The sequence below is a fragment of the Euprymna scolopes genome, chromosome 1 (genome assembly GCF_053919585.1).
Source record: "Euprymna scolopes isolate OS-2025 chromosome 1, ASM5391958v1, whole genome shotgun sequence".
NCBI lineage: Eukaryota > Metazoa > Mollusca > Cephalopoda > Sepiida > Sepiolidae > Euprymna > Euprymna scolopes.
The window spans coordinates 191,789,761-191,813,610 of record NC_136482.1 but is presented as its reverse complement, the minus strand read 5'-3'; the positions used below and the strand labels follow the sequence as shown (position 1 = coordinate 191,813,610).

At 35.8% G+C, this 23,850-nt stretch overlaps 1 protein-coding gene across 4 annotated transcripts in view; it reads right to left on the bottom strand.

Annotated features, from left to right (window-relative positions):
* The window catches only part of LOC145278454 (F-box only protein 31-like), a 353,462-nt gene that overhangs the window by 35,758 nt on the left and 293,854 nt on the right, over positions 1-23,850 (bottom strand). The window contains exon 1 of one of the 4 annotated variants that reach the window (XM_080130661.1): positions 11,441-11,756. The exons of the other annotated variants lie outside the window; for them this stretch is intronic. Coding sequence (XP_079986787.1) covers positions 11,441-11,576 — 136 coding nt within the window. The 5' untranslated portion in view covers positions 11,577-11,756. Of the gene's footprint in view, positions 1-11,440; positions 11,757-23,850 lie in introns of those variants that run through there. 4 annotated transcript variants of the gene reach the window in all.

Here is a 23,850-nt window from a genome sequence, read left to right as displayed (position 1 = left end):
CACCAGAATTCTTGAAGACTGGTACCACAGAGGCGGTTTTCCAGCAGTCGGGAAAACAAGATTCGTTAAGGCATTTATTGTAAAGTTTGGACAGAACTGGAGCAACCTCGGCAGAGCATTTTTTTAATAGCACAGCCGGGATGAGATCTGGTCCACATGCTTTAGAGGTGTCTAGGTTTTTTATAATAGCATGTACCTGAGAAGGGGTGATTTTCAAGTCGTCAAGTGTGGCGTCTGTTCGCAGAGGAAAATCAGGGAGTGAGTGGTGTACCGAGTTCAGTGTGGAGTTTGAGGCAAACCGACTGGCAAGCAGATTAGCCTTGTCAGTTGCCGTGCAAGCAACCTCATGATTGTTTGTTAGTGGGGGAATAATTGACTGTCCATTATTAACTACGCTGTTGTAGATTTTCCAAAAATCCCGGGTTCCTAATTTCTGTGCTTCGATGCGCTTTCTGGTGGTTTCAGAGTAATCTGACTTAGCTGTGTCTATCACTCTCTTACAATTATTTCTAGCTTCTATAAACTTCTGTTTATTTGAGCTGGACTTATGTCGGTTGAATCTGCGGAACGCATGCTGCCTTTGACAAATGGCAGCTGCACAAGCAGAAGTAAACCATTGGGGGGAGTGGGGCTTGCTATAGTATTTCCGTGCGGGAACATGTGCTTCAATAGCAGTTTTGAACCATTCAGTTGTCTCATTTGCACACTGTTCCGCTGGAAGAGTAAAGATATTTTGCCATGGGGCATCTCTGATGAGCTCCCTGATGGCTTCCCAATCAGCCTTTTTGTAATACCTCGTTGTTTTGAGTAGTGGGTCTTCAGTTTTAGGGCGAGAATTTAGGCTGATTTCTACCATTATCACAGCGTGATCAGCATTCCCGAGTGGGCTATGGGCATTTGTTGTACAGTCATTGGGAACTGTTGTCAGAAAGAGATCTAGAAGTGAGGCATGTTGATCGTGCTGGTCTGGGAAACGTGTCGGAAATGTAACCATCTGAGATAGGGAATGAGATATAGAGAAGCTATATGTGGCGCTACCAGCTACGTCTGTGTGATTTGAGAATCCTAGCCAGTTACTGTGGTGGACATTGAAGTCACCAAATACATGTATTTGTGCGCTAGTATCGAGGGAGAGTGCTATATCTATGCTGTCTGAGACTTTGTTTATTAGGGTACAGTCTTGGTTTGAGGGAGAGCGGTAGAGAAAATATAAGTAGCTAATATTGTGTTGCATATTTAGTCTGAAGCACATAAAGGCCTGGCCCTCTGATTCTAGTTTTATTTCTCTAGTTAGGGGGAGGGTGTTTCGAATATAGACTCCAAGTCCATGCATATGTCTGTCCGAGTCCTTACGGTAGAGTGGGAGATAACCAGGCATGTTAAAGTGGTTAGAGGGTATTTGAGACTCCTTTTTTAAACCCTATTTACGAGTGAGAGACTAGAGATGGATGCACCAGCCCAGATGTGACAATGGATGAATGGTGGCTTTGTAGACGTATAGGATATTTCTTTCTGGTGTGAGTAATTTTCTAACATACCCCAAAAGAATGTCCCAGAGAAATAAATTTGGCTCCAATGAAGAAGTGATATTGGAAACCGAGGCATATTTTTAGATTAAAGACAAATTGAGCTACAAATAAAATAAATTAGCAAAAGAAAAATGTTTAGTTTAAATAAAACACAGGAGAGTTCCAAGGGGAGATAAATAGCGTGTAACTACAGCCAGTTTTTTTTTTACTTGTTTTTTTTTAGCATAATAGAGTTACTTCCCTTGTTATAAGAAATAGTGCGACAGTTTTTTGTTTACGATAAAGATCGAAAACTTGTGTTTTTTTTGTTTTGTTTTTTTAAAGAGAATAGGAAATAGCAATTCTCTAAGTGCATTATTCTCTCATTCATTGTAGCATAATTACACCTTTGACTTCAAACAAGCAAAAATAGTTAAATTTTTTAAAATAAACCGCACCAGAGATTTCTTGAATCAGCGCTTATCGCAAATTCAAGCACAATTAAACAACGTGGAGGTCTCTACAATGTAGCACCATTAATGAGTAAACTTCTGTGAGAAGAACATAATTTACTTGTAGACACAGGTTAACTTTCTCACACATTAGAAACATCTCTAATAATCAATACATATAATCTAAATAAATAAATTACATTACAAAAACACTAATTTCATTTCAGTTCTATATGTGAATTTTAACAGAAATGTTTTTTTTTCGAAAAAAAATATTAACGGCGTCTAATTTTTTAAATACATTAACGGCCATATGACGTCATTACAAATCTCCCATTCTTAAACAACGCAACCTCTCTCCTTTTTTTGAATTTCCAATGCCTTTTTCCGTTTCTGAAATCGACAGCGTCACAATTTTCACACGAAAATTTTCAACTATTTGTACTGGTGTTTTTGTTTTCTTAATTTCATTCATCCAGAAGAAATCTCAAAACAAAGACGAAACGTTGATGAACACATAACTCAATTTGTTCCTTTTTATTTATTTCTCTCTCCCCCTCTCTCTCTCCCATTATATATATATATATATATATATATATATATATATATATATATATATATATATATATATATATATACACACACACTTCAGAACAAAGAAATGCAATATATCTACTGGTATGCAAATCCAGTGATTATCGGTCTTACAAAATATTATTAGATGTAATAATTTATATAAGACAATCCCAGCTAAATAAAATTGCTCACTGCCTCGATATCAAATATTCCTTTAGTCTATGTAGCTAAAATGATTTAAAACCATTTTTGTTCTATGTTTATTGCCTTTAGCAAATAAGGTGCAAACCATTTATAACATTTGCTAATATTTTTCCTCTGAGGAGATTTAGTAAACATCGAAAACTCATCGGTTAAGGAAATTCTTTGTTTAAAAACAATAAAAATTCTATATTTGAAAATTAACCTTTTGAAATCATAAAATTTAAATACCTAATATATATATATATATATATATATATATATATATATATATATATATATATATATATATATATATATATCATGTCGTGACTCGGTCTTTCTTTATCGCACTCACCCTGGGAGGGGACAACTTGTGACCCTTCACCGCAAACACCGGGAACTGGCCTTTCTCGCTTTTCCATGGGTTGACAGCCTCGAGGGTGTAACTGCTATTCGCCTCCACCGTTCTGTCCTCGACGCCAGACCTCCTCTGTAAAATTTATCCTTTATTTTGTTTCCACATTAGGACTTTGATTAATTCTCGCTTTCTATTTCGTTAGTATTTTGGACGTATTTAATTTCGACATATTTTAAGCACTGTCTGCCCCCTTCCACACTGAACTAACTTCACACTAATTCTACTTTATTCTTTCTTTCTGTTTTTCAGTTTTTACCTTCTTCATTGTTAATAAACCTGTTGATTTAACGACAAAATGTCTTCAGAGTTTTAATTTTTGGAGAAGTGTTTATACTTTCCGTCGTAAGATTTAAAACCCTCTAAACAATGGAGCACGTGGTCTTTACGGGACGGAACAGTAAACAAGTGGAGTCGACCGAGTAAGATTGAAGCAAGCTCTAGAACTCTTACCTCGTCAATGCTACAAGGAATACTGACCCTTTTGACTACGTAGAATATTTTCTCACGGAGCCCCCCTCCGGGGAAGAACAGTCTATTTACACCGCTTACGACAGCGGCTACATCACTCTCTCTTAGAGCTACTAAAGTGTACCCAGGCGAGGCAGGTGCAGCCCCTAATCTTATCAAGCATGGCGGACAGCAAATCCCACTGGTCCAACTCATCCCACAACTCGCGGTCTTCGAGTAGAGCATCTGCCGCCATCTCTGCAGCCGCTGCTGCTGCCCAAGCTAAAGCCGAAGCAGCCAAATCACGACTCCTCTTTGCAGAGAGTTAAAAATAAAAATGGAATTGGAGAAATACAGCTTGAAAAGGAGGCAGCTGCTGCTGTGGCTGAAGCGGAGGCTCGGAAGGAAGCTGCCGATGAGCTAAATGAACGATCCAGCTCAAAAGCTCGAACATGGAAACCAGCTTCCCACTCATAGGCCAGAGCTCAGACGGACCTATGCAAACAGCCCTCCCGATTATAAGTTATCACTCACCCACTTCACATCCTGAAGTAAACTACGGTTTAATCGACGGAACGAAAGACGTTTGCCAGCACTCCTCCGACCTAGTAAGCTTTTCATTCGACGCGAGCTCCTCACCATTGGGTTAATTTAGTATAGCGATAAGCCAGCAAACTACCGAGTGTGGAGACAGTTATTCTGGCACATTATAAAGGAACTTGGTTTCACTCCTAACGAAGAAATGGACCTTCTAATAAAGTGGCTGGGCAAGGAATCCAATAGCTACGCTAAGAGAATAAGGACAATCAGACAAAAGGCTTGTCAAAAATATGGGAACGACTCGAGGAGTATTATGGTGCTCCTGAAGTCATTGAGGAGGCACTTCTCGAACATGTGGAAGACTTTCCTAGTCTGACGAGCCGATACCTCTCGAAATTAAGAGAGTATGAAGATTTGCTGGAGGAACTCCAGTCAGCGAGAGAAGATGGGAATCTTTGCGGCCTAGCTGTCCTGGATGCTGTGCGAGGACTCCAACCTTTCGTAGCCAAGCTACCTTCCTCACTACAAGAAAAGTGGCTGTCCGTTGGATCGAAATATAAAGACCAACACCAGGTTTCCTTCCCACCCTTTCAAGTCTTCGTGGGGTTCGTCAAGCAGCAGGCTAGAATCAGAAATGACCCAAGTTTCATGACCGACTCAGTAGCAGGCCGACTCCTTTCAAATGGAAACAGGATGAGAGCAGTATCTGTAAATAGGACCAAGGTCTTCCCAAAATCATCAAACTTCAAAAGGGCTTGGCTTGTTTCTGCCCTCTAAACAGAGCTCCCCACTCTCTATTGGAATGCCGTGCCTTTCGGGAGAAGCCATCAAGGAGCGAGAATCTTTCGTCTAGGACAGAGGAATCTTGTTTCAAATGCTGTCTGCCCACAGGACACAAGGCAAGACACTGCATGACAGACATGACATGTGATGTGTGCAACAGCCAGGAGCACAACACTGCCCTTAACCCAGGGCCACCACCTTGGACCACAATGCAAGAGTTTAATAAGAAGCACGGCGAGGAGAAGAACACCCAGCCGCATACCGGGGTGCTATCACAGTGCACCCAGATTTGTGGTGGTGACCTTTCAGGAAGATCGTGCTCTAAAATCAGCCTCGTCTATGTTCATCCAACAGGAAGGCAAGACAAGGCAAAAACATGTATGCCATCCTAGATGAACAGAGCAACAGGTCTCTGGTGCGTTCAAACTTTTTTGAGACATTACAAGAGAACAGCCCTAACCTTCCGTATTCCTTGAAAACATGCGCCGGAGCAGTGAAAACTACCGGAAGGAGGGCAAGCGGGTTCCAAGTGAGATCAGTCGACAGAGAAGTAAGCCTTCCACTACCCAACCTCATCGAATGTAATGAAATACCAGACGACAGAGCTTCATCACCCACATCTAGAAAGGATAGTCCATCTCATCCCTTCCTTGGAACCAGAGACTTCAATAATGCTTCTGTTAGGGCGCGACATCATAAGGGTGCACAAGGTTCGTAAGGAAATCAGCGGCCCTCACGATGCACCTTATGCACAGAAACTGGACTTCGGTTGGGTTGTAGTAGGTAACGTCTGTTTAGGAAGGGCTCACAAACCTCCCACAATAAGCACCCTTCACACCTTCATCAGCGAAGGAGGACGACCCACACTTTTCGAGCCCTGCCCAAATACACTTAAAGTTAAGGAAGTCTATAAAGAAGATTTGAGTTATAAGTCGTCCCACAACAAAGAAGGACACTTGTGTCACAATGTTTTCCAACAGACCAAGGATGACAAAAAGGTATCCCTTCCATCGTGGATATTGCTTTTCTCAACATCATGAAACAGCAAGTCGAAAAGGACAGCAGCCACAATTGGGTTGGCCCATTGCCTCTCAAGACCCCAAGATGCTAATTTCCACAGAACAGGGCACTAGTTGAAAGACGGCTCACTACGCTGATTCGCAACCTCAGAAAGGAACCCTATTCAGACACCGAAATTCGGCCACGGGTGTTCATGCTTACGACTTCCTCCACAAAAAAGTGACGGATCCCAGCATTTTGGAGGGTTCTCTACCTAGTTATCTCTAACTAGAGCTATAGCCAAACTCATCCACATTGTTCATACCTTCCATCGAGTGCGAGGCACAACAGAAGATGAGTGCACCAAGTGGCACCATTGCCAACGAGCACGCACTGTTACAGAGCTCCTGCAGTCAAAGAAAGTGGTAATTCAAGATGTCCAGGAGGACGTCTTTACTGAGGACCTAACACGAATAAGAAACAAGAGAGAACATTCCAAGGACATCCCCTCTAAAGACCTCAACCCCTTCTTGGGCGACTCTGGCCTTCTGCGAGTTGGAGGATGCTTAACCAGAGCAGAAATCCCTTCAAATGAAAAGCACCCCATCATCATTCCTGGGGAATACCATGTAGGGTTGCTGCTTGTGCGACACTACCATGCACAGATTAAACACCAAAGGTGCCTCTTTACTGAGGGGGCCATTCGCGCAGCCGGATTTTGAATTGTCGGCGGCAAGAGGTGTGTAAGTAAATCCATCAACCATTGCGTTATGTGCCGAAAACTGCAGGGCACTACCCAAACCCAGGAGATGGCCGACCTTCCTGCTGATCGCCTCCTGATCAACCCACCTTTTACTAGCATCGGCCTAGACGTTTTTGGTCCCTGGACAATTTCCGCACGCCGAACAAGGGGTGGCTTTGCCAACAGCAAACGTTGGGCAGTGATATTCATATGCATGGGTTCTAGAGGTGTCCACATCGAAGTGATCGAATCATTAGACACCTCAAGTTTCATAAATGAAGTTGGCATATTTAAAAAATTACGTAATTTGATCAAGTATTTTTTTATTATTAAAGAAAATCAAATTTTACGACGTGCTCGATGCGAGAGGAACCAGTCGCCATATTTGATTGAATTCAAGAGCAAACAACCCACAAGGGCGGACAACTCAATTCGGTTAATTCTTTTCGTTTTACTAGAATGTTGGAAAGACGACATAAACGTACGATACCGTTCTTAATCTCTTCATTCCCGGTCCTGGATACGACCTTAAACTATATCCGATGGTGAGGCCCCAGTTGCGGGTCTTGGGGAGTGTGGAGCCACCCCTTAATTGCCATTACTCCCAGGTCCACTCTGACCCGGAGTGTTAGTATCTGTTAGGATCCCAACTATGGGTTAAATAGAAACCGACTTGAATATATATATATATATATATATATATATATATATATATATATATATATATAGAGAGAGAGAGAGAGAGAGAGAGAGAGAGAGAGAGAGAGAGAGAGATGTTATTTTGTTTTGGTTTTAGCGATGTTTTTGGAATGAATTCAATCATTTACGAAAGTGCATTTTTACCTAAATGCGAGTTGGGAATAATTTTCCCTTTTAACCAATTTGGTACCCCCTACATGGGGAGCGGTATATATATTATTTTTAAAATGTAATTATCCACTGACACGTGTTTCGTCGTCTACGACTCATCAGAGTGGCTGTATCTATATATGATCTATCTATATATATATATATATTCTATTTAAAAAAAATTCTTCAAAATCACTGGATTCGGCATTAAATAATCTGAAAAGGGTTGATATGCCGTAAAAAAAAACAACAACCAACCAACCAGACTCTTCATTCATGTTTTGCAGGCTTTTCCACAACATGAACAAAATTCAATTCCGCGCGATTTTCCTGTTCCAGTTCAAACTAGGCCGAAAAGCTGCAGAGACAGCTCGTGATATCAATGATGCGTTTGGCCCAAGAACCACTAACGAACGTGTAGCACAACGGTGGTTCAAGAAATTTCACAATGATGACGAGAGCTAGCAGTATCAGAATTTTTGTAGGAATTTTTGACACCCCTAACACGAAACTGCGAATACAATATAAAAATCTCGTAATTTCTCTGTTAAAAGTGGGTTATTTATTTTCTTTATGGATTATACTTCCAAAATAAACTATTACAGTTGTTTTAAAAGTAATAAAAATATTTTTTTTTTTTTTAAAACAGTAATGAATTTTCCGAACTCAATATTTTTCAATTTTTAAACTCAATATTTTTAAATTTTTAAATTTTAAAAATCTATCAAAATTTTTCTATTGATTCTATTTTTACGATATTTTCAGGGTCAATGTGAAATTTTATGTTCTTTCCAATAAACCGAATATAATATTTTAGACAAACGTTTTTTTTAAATTCACGCCCCCCCATTTTCACGCCCCCCCCATTTTCACGCCCCCCCCCATTTTGAAATGTCTATTAAAAAGTAAATAATTAATTTATGTTTAATAGGTTTATATATCACAAATTGAAGAGAAAAGGTCAATAAATAATATATTCAAATTTAAAACAAAAAAAAAAAATCAGTTTTTTAGAAATTTACCTGTAAAGTCCGAAGTTTAAAACCTTATTTTATAAGAACACATTTTTTCTTTTTGTCTTTTTTTTTTTTTTTTTAATGAAACCTTGGTCCTTGCTCCTTTAATTGAAAAAAAAAATTAGGGCTTGAATTACATTTTTCGAGGAGTTATAAGCTTAGAAAGATAGGGGGTCGAATAATTTACGCCTCTCATTTTGAAATGTCTATTAAAAAGTAAATAATTAATTTATGTTTAATAGGTTTATATATCACAAATTGAAGAGAAAAGGTCAATAAATAATATATTCAAATTTAAAACAAAAAAAAAAAATCAGTTTTTTAGAAATTTACCTGTAAAGTCCGAAGTTTAAAACCTTTTTTAAAAAAAAAAACACATTGTTTTGTTTTGTTTTTTTTTTAAAATAAAACCTTGGTCCTTACTCCTTTAATTGAAAAAAAAAATTAGGGCTTGAATTACATTTTTCGAGGAGTTATAAGCTTGGAAAGATGGGGTGGAATTATTCACTATTTTCACGAAATTTCTGACACTGCTAGACGAGAGCCTCCTCGAAGATAGAGACGGCCGCGGCCGGCTGACTGCGGTTAATAACTAACTTTTGAAAGTCTTAATTGAAGCCGATCCTTGCAAAACCACACGAGAAGTTGCTGTTGAACTCGAGGTCGACCACTCGAGGTTCGCTATTAAAAGAAAATAGGGAAGTTAAAAAACTTGGATAAATGGGTGTCTAGCAGTGTCAGAAATTTCGTGAAAATAGTGAATAATTCCACCCCATCTTTCCAAGCTTATAACTCCTCGAAAAATGTAATTCAAGCCCTAATTTTTTTTTCAATTAAAGGAGCAAGGACCAAGGTTTTATTAAAAAAAAAAAAAAAAAAAAACAATATGTTTTTTTTTTTTTTTAAAAAGGTTTTAAACTTCGGACTTTACAGGTAAATTTCTAAAAAAGTGATTTTTTTTTGTTTTAAATTTGAATATATTATTTATTGACCTTTTCTCTTCAATTTGTGATATATAAAACTCCACGACATAAATTAATTATTTACTTTTTAATAGACATTTCAATTTGTTATATATTTGTTTTTGAGCAACTTTTCATCTTGTTGTTTGGATTGTAAAATGCTCTGAATTGTTTATATTAGAATTCATTTATCAATTAATAAATAAATAGGGACAACGTCATTCAGATAATTCTCTGGTTTGTAGTGGGTTCTTTTCAACCGGGAAGTTTTCATTTTTTTTTTTTTTTAATAAATAAATATTGACTCAATAATGGTAATAAAAAACGACTAGCAGTGAAAATATATGGGATTATATTGCATAATTAAGGTCTTAATATCCAGAAAACTACTTGTCTGCGTAAAATTTAAATGTGATATTCGTTTTTAGCATATCCGAAAACCTAAATAAAGTCGGCATTTTAAAGTTGACTGTAGAGGTGGAAAGAAAGTAAACATTTACCAAAATAATTAATAAAGAATATAAATTCAATAATCAAAGTTACGCATAGGCGAAATACAGAACAGGCGTCCGAGATCTTTCCTGATAATTTTAAACGTGCCGATTTAAATAAAATGTTGCCGACAAAGGGTTCTTTATGATTAAAAGCTCGTACACTTTTAATGGCCTTGTGCTAAATTTATAAGTAAAATTGCTTTTTCATTTCCAAGTAAATTCAAAATGATACTTTTGATGAATCGGTATTGATTCAGCGTATTCCAGCACTTACTCAGTCAGCCCTCTGAGTATCGACAGCGAATTTCGAATCAGTTCGAGAAATGACTAAAACTGCTTATGATTTAAAAAGGTAGATGACATTAAGTATGCGAAGGGTTAAGCTTAGGTTTATGGTTAAAAATATTCCGTAAATAAATAAATAAAGTTGTAAAATAAACTTTCTTTGAAAAATAAAGGCCTTTTTCCATTCGTAAACTGTTTCGGTCATTTCCAGGATAAACTCGGGATTTTCGGTCGATACTTAGGACTGATTTGGTTAAGTATCGATATCCTCAGGAAACCCATTTCTTACAATCACCCAAAATCTTCTATTCTGTAAATTTAGTGGTTTTTTTTTTTTTTTTTTTTTAATATTCTTTTGCGCGAGTGTGTGTACGCGCGTGAGTGTCGTTAGTTCTTCCCGATTCATTTTTAATTTCGAAGAATTTTCTTTTGTTTTTAAACAATTTTTCCAAAGTTTTCTTTTTTCTTTTACCAATTCCCAAGAAATGTGTGAAACAAAACATTCAAAAAAAATCGGAAGAAAATAAGTTTAGAAACAGAGACAAAAGAAATTTATACATGTAATTTGGTTCTTAACTTAAAAAAAAAACTCATAATCATTACAAATACAGTAAATTGCCAAGGAGACGTGGGGGCTACTTATAAATTAGGCAAACTCTAAGTAGGGATTTGAGCAGCAAGGTGTCTGTTCATATTGCGCTTACATTTAGTACAGTCGGAGAAACAGGATACAGAGAGGGAATTTCAAAGTGCAGCAGTTCGAACTCCGAAAGAAGAAACTTTCAGCGTATAAGGTTCACCGGCATCGTGTAGGGACGGGGAGGGAGTAACTCGACAGTGAAGGGGTTGGATTTTGCTGCTTATGAAGTTAATCGGGAGTATTTACGTCGATAAGGGGTCAACAGTGTTACGCGTTCGTCGGGGCACATTCTATTAAAGTATGTAAACAAAGGGATGCAATATTGCGGCGATGGGACAGAGGTTGGAGCTTGATTGACAGTGCGGGAGTTATTGGATTTTTTTGTTGTTGTTGTTATTTATTTTATTTTATTATTTATTTATTTATTCATTCATTTATTTATTTATTTGGCTCCGTCCAATAGAGAGATCGGCCCATAAATGGCAACAATTAAGAGAATATTGTTTTGGCACCTATTTTTGAATATTAATTAGAATTATCACTTACCTCTCAAAATAGACTGTGTATTAAACAATACCATCAGTGTTATTAAGAGTACTATCCCACATGATCCAAGAAAAATCTTTTTCCCAAATAAAATCGTCATTTTTGACTCCTGTCCGCTTTTTTTTTTTTCTTTCATTTATCCTGACGCGATACTTTGAATGACCATAACTTAAGACGAGTCAGCAAGAACCGCACACAAGCGACACTCCCGCAAACCCCTCTATCTAATCAAACAATACCATAGACACAAGTTTGGAAAGAACGGAATATTAAAAAAAATAGACAATAAAAAGATATATACGATTTCATTACCAGGTGATAAATAATTTCTTTTTATTCGTTAATAATACGCCCAGTGGGCGTGGAGTTGTGCGTCTTTCTTTCTTTTTCCAATAGTAAAAACGAATTAAAAACAGAAGCAGGCCTTTGATTGGTTAGATTGGAAAGTGCATTAACACTAAAATCAATTGTAGTATAGTGACTATTGGAACATCATTTCGATTGTTTTCGCCCACGTGTATAAATTTTGCTTCTTTTAAAATTAAATTCTAATATATGTTTTAGAATGTTTAAAATGTTGGTTTAATTGAATGTTTTAATCGTCGGCGCCATATTTTTTAGTTGTTCTTTTAATCCTACTCGAGAAAACTTTTATAAAACAAACTTTTATGAAAACAAACTTTTCTAGAAACAAACTCTTATATATAAAAAACATTTATGATAATAAACTTTTATGAAAATAAACTTTTCTAAAAACAAACTTTTATAAAAAAAAAAAACTTTTATAAAAAAAAACTTTTATATAAAAAAAAACTTTTATGAAACTGTGATTTTTTGCGCTTAATTTTTTTTTTCACACAATTTAACGAATTTGAAATCAAAAATGAAAATTAGTGGGTGATTTAAACATAAGTTCGTATAATTCTAAGAATGCGAATTCGCATGTTTTTATTCTTTACTTTCGTCGGCTTAAAATGTTGCCAATAAGATTAATACATTCATGCATGGATAGACTTTGTCGTTCATTCATCCGTATCAGCCGTGTCGAACGCGTCTGCCGAATAAAAGTTAACTAAGACTAGATATTGAATGCAATATAAAACAGTTGATGGCAAAATGACTTGTCTAGAATTCATATGCGACTAGCAGGGTGACTCGACGTTTTCCGGGATTGAATGAGGATCAGCAAATGTTCTATCCTCCTATACTTTTATTGTCATCAGAATCGCCCACTTTTGCCTGCTCTAATTAGGCTCCCCTCACCGCGGGGCACCGGGAGAAAGCTTCACATGCCTCCTCGCAGTAACTTAGTCCGCAATACATTGTCGTCACCATTGCACTGTAGAGAATCTACTGTTGATTTTATAAAATTATTTTTACATAACCACTTCATTTAAGTTTAACATGCAAAGGTCAAGTATCATGGTTCAATTGTGCTTTAAAAAGGAACATTCATTTGGAACGCGCCCCTGTCTTATAAAATAATCTGCCGTTGATTTGCCTTTGATGGGCCTTTCTGCTTGCGTGGTGAAAGAACTTCTCAAATGAACTTGTGATGTTAGGTTGTATAAAAGTGTTAACTTTGGTCAAAATCGGACTTCCTTCATAAAGCATATTTTTTTGATTATTGATTTTCGATAATTATCAGGCGCATTCCGATACAAAACGAACGTAAGAACACTCCAAGAGAAATCAAATACCTTCATGTGAATTTTTTTAAATCGGTTCAGTCATTTCCGAGTCTATAGGAAACGAACACCCACAGAGACAAAGTTCCTTTTATATAATAGAAGATGTTATGGGTATTAACAACCTCTCAATGGTCCTTCCAGATTCCTCTAAAAAGGCAGTAAATATATATCTGAGCTCCAATCCCTGGTCCCCCTCGCCAATCTTTCACAAAAAACACCCGTCTAACTGAAACCACTGTCAAAAATTTTCCTCGCTCTTTATCCTCTAAACCAAAAGGTAGATTCTATGAACAAGGCTTTTTTCTTAGAAGTGCACGCCTGTGGAACTCTTTTCTGTTTGCCCTTTTCCACCTGACTACAACCTGGATGTCTTCAAGTCCAACATAAACAAATTCCTGATGAACCGCAGTAAGACACTTTATCAAATCTCCAATACTAACGATTACTACGGTACTATCCCATCCCCGAGTGGCTTCTAGACCTTGATAAATGGTGACTACCTTGTATATATATATATATATATATATATATATATATATATATATTATATAAGAATATATATATATATATAAGAATATATATATATATATATATATATATATAAGAATTTGCTTGTGTTTTTAAACAATTTTTCCAAAGTTTTCTTTTTCTTTTACCAATTCCCAAGAAATGTGTGAAACATTAAAAATAAAAAAATAAAAAAATAAAAAAATAAAAAAATAAAAAAAAGAGACAAAAGAAATTTATACATGTAATTTGATTCTTAACTTTAAAAAAAAATCATAATCATTACAAATACAGTAAATTGCCAAGGAGACGTGAGGGAGGGGCTACTTATAAATTAGGCAAACTCTAAGTAGGGATTTGAGCAGCAAGGTGTCTGTTCATATTGTGCTTACATTTAGTACAGTCGGAGAAACAGGATACAGAGAGGGAATTTCAAAGTGCAGCAGTTCGAACTCCGAAAGAAGAAACTTTCAGAGTATAAGGTTCACCGGTATCGTGTGGGGGTGGGGAGGGAGTAACTCGACAGTGAAGGGGTTGGATTTTGCGTCTTATGAAGTTAATTGGGAGTATTTACGTCGATAAGGGGTCAACAGTGTTACGCGTTCGTCGGGGCACATTCTATTATATATATATATATATATATATATATATATATATATATATATATATATATATATATATATATATGGGGGTGCATTAATGGCGGATAACTGACAGGCAGTTCATCGTAATTTTTTATATGTTTCTGGTTACTTTTGGATTGTATTTGAAGATTAAAGTCTAAAGTTAATTTCCAAATGAGAAAAATATTTTTACACGTGAAAAAAAGAAAAAAGGTCTTATGAAAAAGATGTTCCTACGGCGACATTCGGAAACTGACAAGTTCAGTTAAATTTTAAAGTTAAATAAATTCATTGTGAAAATCCCTTAAAAAAATAAATATTCATTTTCTGAGACTCCTTTAAAGTTAATTAGTAAAATAAAATCCTAAGATACTGATTTCAATAATGATAAAAAAACACTTTGTATGACCACAAATATAGCTTAATGAGCCCGCAAAAGCGAGAGATTCTGGCTTTGCACAATCAAAACAAACGAAAAGTCGTCTAGCATGTGTTCCACGGAAGTCCAAAAATGTCAGAAAGTAAAAAAAGTATTCGAAAATGACGTCAGGCGATTGAAGAGGAGGAGGTAATGCATTGAAGAGGAGGAGGTAAACCGACTTTTTTTTTCGCCAGCCGTGCATTCGTACATTCCTGTCGTGAACGTTTGTATAATTGTTACCATTTTTTAAACTTAATTATTTTGTGCGTTACTGATTTTCAATTTTTTATTCAAGATTATAGAAAAATTATGTTATGCTGGAAATCACACGTTCTTTCATGACAGGAAAATATTAGAATTTTACATTTAAACATTACGCTATAAATGTAACCTTAATAAAAAAAAAGGAAATATTTTTTGCAATTATATTTTTTGTGTTAAAATATCAAATTAACAATGCTTAATAAAATGATAATATCGTTAGTTCGAGAATTAAAATTTTCTTCGAGTTATATCGATTTCGTTAATACAGACTTCAGGTGCTTTTTTCGTATTGTTTATGAAAAATTAATTTTTTTATTGTTACAATTTATGATGCTTTATTTATGATGCTTTATTTATGACGCTTTATTTATGATGCTTTATTTATGATGCTTTATTTATGATGCTTTATTTATGATGCATTATTTATGATGCTTTATTTATGATGCTTTATTTATGACGCTTTATTTATGATGCTTTATTTATGATGTTTTATTTATGATCCTTTATTTATGATCCTTTATTTATGATGCTTTATTTATGATGCTTTATTTATGATGCTTTATTTATGACGCTTTATTTATGATGCTTTATTTATGATGCTTTATTTATGATTCTTTATTTATGACGCCTAATTTATGATGTTTTATTTATGACGCTTTATTTATGATGCTTTATTTATGATCCTTTATTTATGATGCTTTATTTATGATGCTTTATTTATGATGCTTTATTTATGATGTTTTATTTATGATGCTTTATTTATGATGCTTTATTTATGATCCTTTATTTATGATGCTTTATTTATGATGCTTTATTTATGATGCTTTATTTATGATGTTTTATTTATGATCCTTTATTTATGATGCTTTATTTATGATGCTTTATTTATGATGCTTTATTTATGATGTTTTATTTATGATGCTTTATTTATGATCCTTTATTTATGATGCTTTATTTATGATGCTTTATTTATGATGCTTTATTTATGATGCTTTATTTATGATGTTTTATTTATGATCCTTTATTTATGATGCTTTATTTATGATGCTTTATTTATGATGCTTTATTTATGATCCTTTATTTATGATGTTTTATTTATGATGCTTTATTTATGATGCTTTATTTATGATGCATTATTTATGATGCTTTATTTATGATGCTTTATTTATGACGCTTTATTTATGATGCTTTATTTATGATGTTTTATTTATGATCCTTTATTTATGATCCTTTATTTATGATGCTTTATTTATGATACTTTATTTATGATGCTTTATTTATGACGCTTTATTTATGATGCTTTATTTATGATGCTTTATTTATGATGTTTTATTTATGATCCTTTATTAATGATCCTTTATTTATGATCCTTTATTTATGATGCTTTATTTATGATGCTTTATTTATGATGCTTTATTTATGATGCTTTATTTATGACGCTTTATTTATGATGCTTTATTTATGATGCTTTATTTATGATTCTTTATTTATGACGCTTTATTTATGATGTTTTATTTATGACGCTTTATTTATGATGCTTTATTTATGATCCTTTATTTATGATGCTTTATTTATGATGCTTTATTTATGATGCTTTATTTATGATGTTTTATTTATGATGCTTTATTTATGATGCTTTATTTATGATCCTTTATTTATGATGCTTTATTTATGATGCTTTATTTATGATGCTTTATTTATGATGTTTTATTTATGATCCTTTATTTATGATGCTTTATTTATGATGCTTTATTTATGATGCTTTATTTATGATGTTTTATTTATGATGCTTTATTTATGATCCTTTATTTATGATGCTTTATTTATGACGCTTTATTTATGATGCTTTATTTATGATGCTTTATTTATGATGCTTTATTTATGATGTTTTATTTATGATCCTTTATTTATGATGCTTTATTTATGATGCTTTATTTATGATGCTTTATTTATGATCCTTTATTTATGATGTTTTATTTATGATGCTTTATTTATGATCCTGTATTTATGATGATTTATTTATGATGCTTTATTTATGATGCTTTATTTATGATGCTTTATTTATGATGCATTATTTATGATGCTTTATTTATGATGTTTTATTTATGATGCTTTATTTATGATGCTTTATTTATGATGCTTTATTTATGATGCTTTATTTATGATGCTTTGTTTATGATGCTTTATTTATGATGTTTTATTTATGATCCTTTATTTATGATGCTTTATTTATGATGCTTTATTTATGATGCTTTATTTATGATGCTTTATTTATGATGCTTTATTTATGATGCTTTATTTATGATGCTTTATTTATGATGCTTTATTTATGATACTTTATTTATGATGCTTTATTTATGATGCTTTATTTATGATGCTTTATTTATGACGCTTTATTTATGATGCTTTATTTATGATGCTTTATTTATGATGCTTTATTTATGATGCTTTATTTATGATGCTTTATGATGCTTTATTTTCATAAAAAAAACAAAAATAAGTTCATTCATTTGTTTTAATACTGAAAACTAAAATTATTGTAAAGGTATTTTTGTTTAAACAAAAAAATACATTTCCACTAAGATTCAAATAAAAAGAAGTTCATCATATTCCGATAACTACTTAAAAATTAATTGAAATTTATTAATTTTCTGAGTTTTGGTGAATATTTATGTGAAGTGAAGGGGTCAAAATGTATATATATATATATATATATATATATATATATATATTCCTTTTGTCAAACAATCAATTCTTAAATCGAATAAATGTCTCTATATTTTGTTTTTTCAGAATTTAAAATTTAACCAGGAAACTTATATATTGCTCTATTCTTAAATATTGAGCTTTTCCTTTTTGGCTAGGATCACCTTCAATATATATATATATATTGAAGGTGATCCTAGCCAAAAAGGAAAAGCTCAATATTTAAGAATAGAGCAATATATAAGTTTCCTGGTTAAATTTTAAATTCTGAAAAAACAACATATAGAGATATATATTCGATTTAAGAATTGATTGTTTGACAAAAGAATATATAGAAGTGATTATTTTAATTTCCTTAATCCATGGATTTTCAACAATTGCTCATATCATCAGAGGAAATGAAATGCGGTTAGCAAAACGTTCAGCTTCCGATAATGGACTACCCAGGTTGTATCAACTTCTCTTTTCGTATAATTTTTTCCATATAATTATCCACAACCACTCAAAAACCTATTTTCAATAATTGTGCTGGTAAGCAAAATTAGTGTCCATTCGCAGCTGAACATTTTGCTAACCGCATTTCATTTCCTATAGAGATCTCTTCAGACGATACAGCTTATACTAAAGCAAAATTTGCAATCGTATAAGATGTATCGCCCGAAGCGGTCTCTAGTTACTAGTAATTAGCTGACCAAGATATACTCATGGCAGTGTAGCCAGATATTACTGCTTATGTAAAAACTAATATAAAGTATAGCTCTCTTTGGTATTGAGCACTTGTATTTACCTCGTTAAACTTTATTCGTTACTTTACCACTGGAAAATATTAACTATTATATATATATATATATATATATATATATATATATATATATATATATATACTCTGTATATATATATATATATATATATATATATATATATATATATATATATATACAGAGTAGAATGACAAAATTGTCGCCACAGAAAAAACGACATGATTCCATTTCCGTTTGATGAAAACCGGTTTTCTTTTTTCTTTTTCTTTTTTTTTTTTTTGCTGTAGACCATCTAATAGTTGACCAATTGTGTACAAATCCAAAATCGATAAGTGCCTTCTATCGTGTCTGAAAGTGACACAATGCTCAACGAACAAGATCGGAGTTTCGCCGCAGTACAACTCATACTCTCTACCGATCCAAGTTATGACAACAGGACCATTGCCAGCACCTTCAAAATGCAAATCCAGATGGTTTAAAGCTTGAGGACACAGCTCAACGAAGTTTGCGGCTACGGTTATGGTCTATGGTGTGGTTTCAAGTGAGGGCCACATCATGCCACCTCACATCTTCGAAATCGACTTGAAAGTCAACGCCAAAGTGTACCTGGATGTGCCGAAAGGCGTGGTGAACCCCTGATGCAGGACTCAGCCTCGGCCCACAAGTTCAAAAAGACCCATGACCTCCCATAACACTAAAACCAGTCGAATCGCCGCCATCCGCCGAGTATTCGCTAAGTTCCTGTCGATGCTTGTGGAAAAAGCATGCGCGCAGTTCCGGACCCGTATCTAGGCAGTGATTGAGATAATCAAGTTACCTGAATTGATTTTTTTTTCAATAAAAGTTTTAAAATAAAGTTGTAGTGCTGTTTTTTTTTAGGGTAACACTTTTATCATTTCACCCTATGTATATATATATATATATATATATATATATATATATATATATATATACTAGCAAAAGTACCCGTCGTTGACTGGGTTCAAAAACAGCCTACAGAAAATGGACTCTGATTCATGAAAGTATGGTAGGTTATGAAAAGGAAGGGTTGTAAAGAGATAGCTTCGACTTTGGGAGTATCAAAACCAAAGCAAAATATGATGAAAGTAAAAATAAAATAGATAAACCCCATAATTTATTATACCATACCTGTTCACACTGAAACACTTATCACAATATTCTGTGGATCTATATTAAAAAAAAATTGTTAAACTTTATGACATATTTCTATTCTATGGGAGTCAGGCGTGAACAAACGCCCCATAATTTTATTATACAATATTTCTTCAAACTGAAATATAATTATCAAAGTATACTTACGCAGATTGATATGAAAAGTCTTTATTAAAGTTTGCGACTATTTCCATTCTTTGGAGGCCAGACGCGAACGCAGACCCCACAATTTTATTATACCATCCCTATTTAAGTTAAAACATACTTATCAAAGTATTCTTATGTACATCTATATCAAAAACACTTGTAAACGTTTTTTTTTTTAATTTTTTATTTCCATACTTTGTGGATCAGGCGCGTACGCAGACCCCACAATTTTAATGGATCATCATTATGCCAGATCAAACATACCCATTCTTGTGTCTCGATACATCTTCTATCATTATATGTGATCAATTTTCTATAATAGTCAACCATATAGGAGCCTATTTGTGACCAGACACACACACACACACACACAGACGTTCAGCTTTATTTATATATATATATATATATATATATATATATATATATATATATATATATATATATATATATATATAAACATAGTGTTCTGATTCATAAGAAAAACTGATACATTATTTTCATTGGATAAACATTGATTAGTGCATTTTTTAACGGTAAGCTTTCGGATCTCATGTTTAAATTGATTTAAAAACTACGTAACGTAGCAGCAAAGAAAAAAAGCATTCGTTTTTGTTTTTGTTTTTTTGTTTTTTGTTTTTTTGTCTTTATTTTTGTTATGTTTTTGTTTTTCAAACAACGGTCGGGATATTTGAAATAATTTTAATTTTAAAAACGCACATTTCTAAAAGTAGGTTCGAAAGGTTTGAACTGCCTGGCTTAAGTTTCAAATCGCATTTTCGTGTCTCTGTCAAGCTTAAGTTCGAAATAACACCTTTCTTGGACTGTCGGGCACAAGTTTTAAATAACATTTGCAGAGAAAAAGATTAATATCAAAAGAAAGAATGACAAAAATTAATTTTATTATTCAAGACAACGAAATATAAAGTGTTCGTAGATTTGAACGTCCATAATCATAGCACGTGTCAGGGCCATATCAATCGATTAACTAGATCCTACGAGGGGCGTGCAATAAGTAATGCCCCTGACCCACTTCCCATAGCAGTAGAGCGACGAAACTTGGTATGGTTAATAGTCTTTCTCTACATAGGAACCGCCCAGAGTTATGCATTTCTCCCATCGTTTGATGCAGCTCTGGAGACCGTTTTTGTAGAACACCCCAGGTTGTTCTTCCAACCACGACGTGACTTCAGAAATCAAGGCTGCATCATCTGGGAAACGCTTTGCTTTCAAAAACAACTTCATGGCTGGGAAGAGGTGAAAGTCAGAGGGTGGAAAGTCAGGAGAGTAAGGAGGATGGGGAAGGATTTCATAACCACACGCCCGTGCTTCTGATCTGGCGGCATGCGAGTTGTGGACCGGAGCGTTGTCTTGCAGGAGGAGGGTACCTTTGCTGATCTTGTCCCGCCTCTTGATTTTGATAGCTTCCCTTAATTTCCTCAAAAGTGAAGCATAATAATAAAACGTTTACAAGTGTTTTTGATAATTGTGGTACCCTTTGCCAAGAAATCTGTCATCACTACTCCGTCCTGGTCCTAGAAGACTGTAAGCATGACCTTACCAGCGGAGAACTGCACCCTTGTCTTCTTTGGAGGTGGTGAGTCCAAGTGTTTCCACTGCATTGACTGGGCTTTGGTCTCTGGGTCATAGTGATGGACCTAGGTTTCATCCCGTGGAATCAGTTTTTTGGAAAACTTTGACTCTTCTTGGCATGACATGATCTCGATGTCTTGGAAGCTCGACACAAGACCGTGACATCATCGCCAAATGCAGATACCTTTGCAGCTGAGCCGCCAAGTAGAGCTATTTCGCGCAGGGCAAAATTTGCCTCCCCACGTCTCAGCTTGCGAAACAGTGGCTCACAGCGGTCAACCCTGACGAAATAACCGAGAGAACAAAGGGTTTCGAGCGCTTTCCGCTGACTTGCACAATAGCGTGGGCTGGCGATACATTATAGATCCACTTGCAGAAGTCCTGTTTAAAACCTGCAGCCTCTAAGACAGATACCAGGAAACGATGGTCGATCCTATCAAAAGTTTTGGACTGATCTAAATTGATCAGCCGCAACTTCCGAATCGTCTTCTATCCCCCCCCCTCTAGGATCGTGCAGATCAGGTGCAAGTTGTTCTGAATCGATCTCCCCTTTACGGCGTAGTCCTGTTCCGGTTCGATCAAGTCGTCGGTAACAACCTGCATTCAATTCAACAAGATCTTGGCCCAAATCTTCAACTCTGTGTTTAGCAGAGTTATGGGGCTGTAGTCGTCTAATCCTTCCCCGCCATGCCCGTCACCTTTCCTCAGGTATGTGATCACTCCTTTGGTGATTTGCCCAGGGATGGATCTCTGAGCAAACCAATGGTTGAACACATCCGTCAGAAGAGGCAGAAACATGGGCGACAGCCTCAAATACAGTTCGTATGGCAGACCATCGAGTCCTGGCGATCTGTCAAAGCAATAAAAACATCCTGCCCCATCCCGGCCCTCGCAACCAGCCGCTCTAGCTGCCTCGAGACGGGAAGAGTCAGTAAAATAGTCGCTAAACTCAAGGACCAGAAGATCGGGCTGCTGCGTAAAACGCTCCTCGAAATGTTCTCAAGCCCCCTCGCAGATCTTCCGAGTCAATTCCAAGGTGCGTCCATCCGGATGTTTCACTTTGCCAATGTACTTGTCCGAGCCTAGAAACCTCACAACGCACGTCTGCGTCAAAATTGACTGCTTCGTTGCCTATCTTTCTAAGCCTAGCTCTAACTACTTGGCCTTTATAACGCTCGTTAGTCTCGTGTAGAAGATCCTGCTTAGCTAGTTCCTGACTAATCTTATCACCCTCTCCTATAGCCTGGGCTAGATTCTGCTCTAGCTGCTTCTTCGTCTTGGTCTTATCTAGTGCGATGCGCTGGGCATACTTGACAGAGAAGTTTCTAATCTTAGCTTTAAGACCTAACCACCACTTACTCCCGGTAACCGCCCCCACTAGAGCCGTTTTGATTAATTCTATTAACTTATCTTGGAAGTCTTGTATCTCCAGAAAAGGGGTTTTTAACTTCCAGTACCCGGATAACTTAGATCTATTTCCTAGCTTCAGCCGGGCCATAACTAGCTTATGGTCCGTCTGGTCTAGTAAAGTGAATGTGGGACAAGATAGGCAGTCTACTTCGCCTCTCCTGTCAAAATAAGCATTTGGATGGAAGGAAACGCTATTGGTCCACGTCCACATCTCCCGCCCCGGATGCTCGACCCAAAACCTAGCCATCAGATCAACCAGGCTGGACTCGCACCTCTCCGACCCTCTAGCTTCGCCTCCTACCTTGTCTATCTCGGAGTCTAGAATGAGACCCTCTCATGAGCGATGCTAGCGGCATGAACCGCGATCACCCGAAACACAGAATCTTTTATGGCAACATCGACCTCGACCAGCTTACTCTCCGCATCTCTATGAACAACATCGACCGTTGTGGACAGGGTAAGTTTAACAAGCAAGGAGACTCCTTTCCAACGTGGTCTGCCATATGCTGAGAAAACTTCAAAATCTCGAGCCAGCACCTGACAGTCCACAGAAGAAACGAAATGCCTATCCTGAATCGCAGCCACATTGACTCCCAAGGACAAAAGGTCGTGCCAGAGGCGAGCCGCACAGCCCGATGATTTTGAATTCCCTCGCATTCAGAATAGCCAAATTCAAAGCCATGGTACCTACCTTAAGGTGTGTCACACTGAGCTCCGAAGTAAGCCGGGGAAAGGACGCCGACGTTGTATGTAATGCTCAAGGTGGTCAGATTTTGTATGTCCTGACCTTTCCTTGCAATGGCGCCGACGTCCAAAGGAAAAGTCAATTTAAAGTCCCTATAGAGTGACGGATGAACCAACACTGGGACCTTTCCCTTGCATTGTTTTGAAAGTTCGTTCGGGGAAGGGTCGTTTTTCTTAATAGGTACCATTCTCGGAACAGCCCTTTCAGCGGCCTCCAGCGTTGTCCACAAGTTGGTCTTGCAGGCTTCTGGAAGCCTGACGAAAATTGTTAGAAGTGGGGCGTCCGGAAAATTTGAGAGGGCATTAACATCTTTTCCCCCTATCTGTTGGCAATCCAGTAGAGGGTTTAAGTTTTTTCTCTTCCAGTGTAGTA